This window comes from Suricata suricatta, chromosome 11 (genome assembly GCF_006229205.1).
Source record: "Suricata suricatta isolate VVHF042 chromosome 11, meerkat_22Aug2017_6uvM2_HiC, whole genome shotgun sequence".
Taxonomy (NCBI): domain Eukaryota; kingdom Metazoa; phylum Chordata; class Mammalia; order Carnivora; family Herpestidae; genus Suricata; species Suricata suricatta.
The window spans coordinates 49,713,239-49,717,729 of NC_043710.1; the positions used below are offsets into that span (position 1 = coordinate 49,713,239).

Below are 4,491 nucleotides of genomic sequence, written 5' to 3' on the forward strand. Positions count from 1 at the left end.
AGGAATTAGCATGTATTAACTATCAAATATGAGATACCTATTTATAAGTAAAGTATCATTTACTCTTCACAGGTATTGCAGGATGTAGAGATTAGCACAAAGGAACAACCAATAAGTGTCAAGGCCTGTGTGTGGAACCAGGTCAACCTGAACCCAAAATGTCATATTCTTGTCAGTATAGCATATGTCTTCTCTAACCTATAAAGGCAAAAACTACAAATGAGTTAGGAGGTAAAGCAAAGAATAATATGTAATGTGGAAAGAATGTTATGTAATACAAGGTTTCAAAAAATCGTAGGAGAAAAAAAATGTTGGACCCATATATATAAGTAGAGGTTTGTTTGTATATATATATGGTGAGCTACATCTTTGAGATCACTGAAAGGGTTAAAGTAGTTATTTTTATTCTCTAAAGAAAGCTACTTGGAATAGAATAAGTCTTTAGCAAAGGTAGATGTTATTATTACATCTTTCTCTCTCTACTGACTTTCTCTGTCTACATTCCTGCCCGTCATCCTCTACTTCCCATACTAAATTACCCTCTGTTTATCATTTAATATTCAACTTGAGCGTTTTCTCTTCTATGAATCTCTCTCTGATTCTTCCGGGCACATCCAGTGTCTTGCATGTATCACTGTAGCGTTGAAGGCATTGCAGTTATATTTTTCTAGTCAAGACAGTTCATCATTCATGTTTATATTTCTGAGGCCTAAATCAGGTCTTGGTGTACAGTAAATGCTGAGTAAATGGATAATGAACCTGTCATCCCTAAATCATTTCCTTAACCCTCACCTCTCATGAAATGTGAGTTTCTTCTTTCCAACTGCCAATAAGACATTTCCGCTCAGGCGTATGTCTAGCACGGTGTTTCCAGACTATTTTAATCTCTCAATTTCCAAATCTTAAAAAAATTCGTCTTACTTATTTTTCTTTTTAACTCCACCAGTCACTGAGATATTCTTTCATTTGATCAGTGAATATTTACATACTAATTAAAAAATTTTTTTAATGTTTTTTATTTGTTTTCAAGAGACAGAATGACAGCATGAGCAGGGGTCGGTCAGAGAGAGAGGGAAACATAGAATCTGAAGTCAGCCTCCAGGCTCTGATCTAGCGATCAGCACAGTGCCCTACGTGGGGCTCAAACTCACAACTGTGAGACCCTGACCTGAGCTAAAGTGGAGTGCTCAGCAGACTGATCACCCAGATGCTCCCTACATATTAATCATTGAGAGTATAAGAGTGAACAAAGTGCGGCACTCACATAGCTCCTGGCAGCTACACAAGTCAGCTATGGAAGAAATGAAGTACAGGGGCGCCTGGCTGGTTCAGTCAGTCAAGCGTCTGACTTCAGCTCAGGTCATGATCTCAGGGTTCATAAGTTTGAGCACCGCATGGGGCTCTGTGCTGACAGCTCAGAGCCTGGAGCCTGCTTGGGATTCTGTGTTTCCCTCTCTCTCTGCCCCTCCCCCTCTTGGGCTCTGTCTCTCTGCCTCTCAAAAATAAATAAATAAATATTAAAAATTTAAAGAAAAAGTAGATAAGTCCAGAAACAGTTATAGAACAAAAAGTGCCAAGCAAAGTGCTTCCAAATGTCATAATTCTGCACTCTGATAAATGCTATCATGGAAATATTCAACCAGTCTCCTAATCCGGCTCATTATTTCTTGGCAAAAAATCTTACTCAAATCTCAGCTCAACTCCAATGTTCATTGTCCCTTCCATTACATACCACAAGCCACGTCCTTATTTCTAAACTATTATTGTAAGAGCTTCCTCACTTGTCTTATTCCTTCCATGCTCATTCCCACCCTCCTTACCTCACTGCTAAGAACAGAATTTACAGGGATGAACAAAACAGAGTCCTTGCCCTCAGGTACACGACAGTGCAATGGAGAGGAGAGATATTAAAGAACTGCACAAATAATTATATAATTACAAACTGACACCATTCCTATGAAGGAAAAGAACCTAGTGTTCTGAGAAAGAGTAAAAGGAGAAGTCCTAATTTCCATTCAAATCAGAGAAGACCACACTGAGGAAGTGACATTTTTTCTAAAGTTTTTATTTTAATTCCAGTTAGCTAACATATAGTGTAATATTAGATTCTGGTCTACAGCATAGTCATTTGACACTTCCACACAACACCCAGTGCTCACCAAGTACACTTGTTACTCCCCATCACCTATTAACCTCTCCACCTCCCCTCTGGTAACCATCAATGTGTTCTCTGTAGTTAAGAGTCTGTGATCCTTGGTTGGCCTCTCCCTTTATTTCCCCCTTGCCCATTTGTTTCTTAAATTACACATATGAGTGAAATCATGCTATTTTTGTTTCTTGACAGACCTATTCTACTTAGAACAATACTCTCTAGCTCCATCCACATCATTGCAAATGGCAAGATTGCATTCTTTTGTATAATAGTATTTTTTCATTGTATATATATTTTTTCCTCATCTCTAGGATTAGGGTTTGCTTTAGGGCTAGAAGAAGGATTATGTTTAAGGTTAGTGCCTGTGTGAGGGTATGGGTCTCTTATTCTGCAGTTTAGAGACCTCTCAGAGGGATAAGTTTAAGGGGAACAGTTTGGTTAGGGTGAGGGATTAGGGTTAAGGGTGAGTGGTTAACTGTTAGTGGTTAATGGTTAGGGTTTGGGTCAGGATTAGGTTTTCAGTTAGAAGAATCCTCTCTATCTCCACCCATGTTGTTGCACATGGCAAGATTTCCTTCTTCTCAAGGAAGTGATTTTTAACATAGTATCAGAAGAGTGTGTAGGAGTTAACCAGTTAAAAATAAAGAGAAATAATATACAAAGCAAAAGGATTTGTATATACAAAGATCTAAGTCAGTACCTGCAGAAATTGTGTTGGTGACAGTATCAGTAGTGATGTTGGTCATCATGTAGTCAACTGGCATGCTCCTTCCCCTCTTAGATGGCAGCCTTCAAGTCCCAGGTCAAATAGCATCTTATGGAACCTAACCATATGTGACATTTGTCATGGCTTAGCATGTTTTCTACACTTTATTTCACATCCTTATCACAACAGGTACTGGGCGTCTCATATATATGAAACTGAGACACAGAATAATTTTTTTCAGGGTCACAAGGTTAGGAATCAGTGGAAGAAACCAGAACATTAGTTTCATTTTGTAACAAATATCTTTCTATAAGAAACCCAAATATTTGCACATGATAAAAATTCAGGCAGATTCCTCCCTTTTGGAGGTGGAGATATTGTTCTCTTCCTTGTGTTTGGGTTGGACTTAGAAACCCATATCTAAGGAATAGAATGTGGAAAAGTGGTAGTGAAAGTCATATTTCTATCCTTATATCCTGATATGATGTGATGAGAAGGGCACTTCACTCTCTAGTATTATTTACCGCTCACCAAACCTAACCGAACCAAACCAAACCAATCAAACCAAACCACCCATGTAATCATGAAAACACAGGAGAAAAGAACACGACAGATTAGAGAAAACTAAGGATATATAACAACTAAATGCAATTTAGTAGCCTGGACTGAATCCTGGTAAATAGAGAAACATTTGTGGAGAAACTGATCAAATTTAAATGAGGCCTGTAGTCTACTTAATATTATTATACCCATATTAATATTTTTAAGTTCTGGAAATAAATCAAGGTCAGGTAAGATGTTAAAACTAGGGAAACCTGTATGGAATGTAAAAAGGAAATCTTACTATTTTCGCACCTCTTTAGAAATCTAAAACTATTTCAAAATTTATGTTTTAAGCCAAAAATTCTACCAGTATAAAATTATATACAATCAAAAGAGGATATCTGTCTCAAACTGATCTCTGGTGTCTGTCTCCCTGCCCAGAGGCTACTCATCATTTTCTAAATTTCATTACAGAAAATTTCTAATAATAAATTTTATTTATACATTTGAGATTTAATTTTTTTAATTTTTTAATGTCTATTTTTTAGAGAGGATACAGACTAGGTGTGGGGGAGGGACAGAGGGAGAGAGAAAGACACAAAACAGACTCCAGGTCTAAGATGTCAACAACAGAGCCTGATGTTGGACTCGAACTTGAGAAGAGTGGCAAGATCATGACCTGAGCCAAAGTTGGTTGCTTAAACTACTGAGCCACACAGGTACCCCTTCAGATTTTCTTTTACAAACTATATGCAGTTTTATGACCTGTATATGATGTTTTTCACATTGATACTTTAAAAATTGCTAAACATCGGTAGTCTGGCAGGCTTAGCTGGAGGAGCCTGCAACTCTTGATCTTGGGGTTGTGAGTTTGAGCCTCATGTTGGATGTAAAGATTGATTAAATACACAATCTTTAAAAATAAAAATTGCACAACATCACAAACCATAGGGATCCGGTGCTAGGATTAAATTTAAGTCATTCTGACTTTAAATTTAGTGCTTTATTCTTCAAAATGCTACTTTTCCTAGTCAAGAGGTGTATGTGTGTGTGTGTGTGTGTGTGTGTGTGTGTGTGTGTGTGTGTGTGT

General features: G+C 37.5%; 1 protein-coding gene across 1 annotated transcript in view; it reads right to left on the reverse strand.

Moving 5' to 3' along the window:
• Positions 1–66: 66 nt before the first annotated feature.
• The window catches only part of LOC115272525 (olfactory receptor 10A5-like), a 5,153-nt gene continuing 728 nt past the window's right edge, over positions 67–4,491 (reverse strand). The window contains exon 2 of the mRNA XM_029915574.1: positions 67–198. Within this exon, the coding sequence (XP_029771434.1) occupies positions 67–198 (132 nt within the window). The remainder of the gene's footprint in view (positions 199–4,491) is intronic.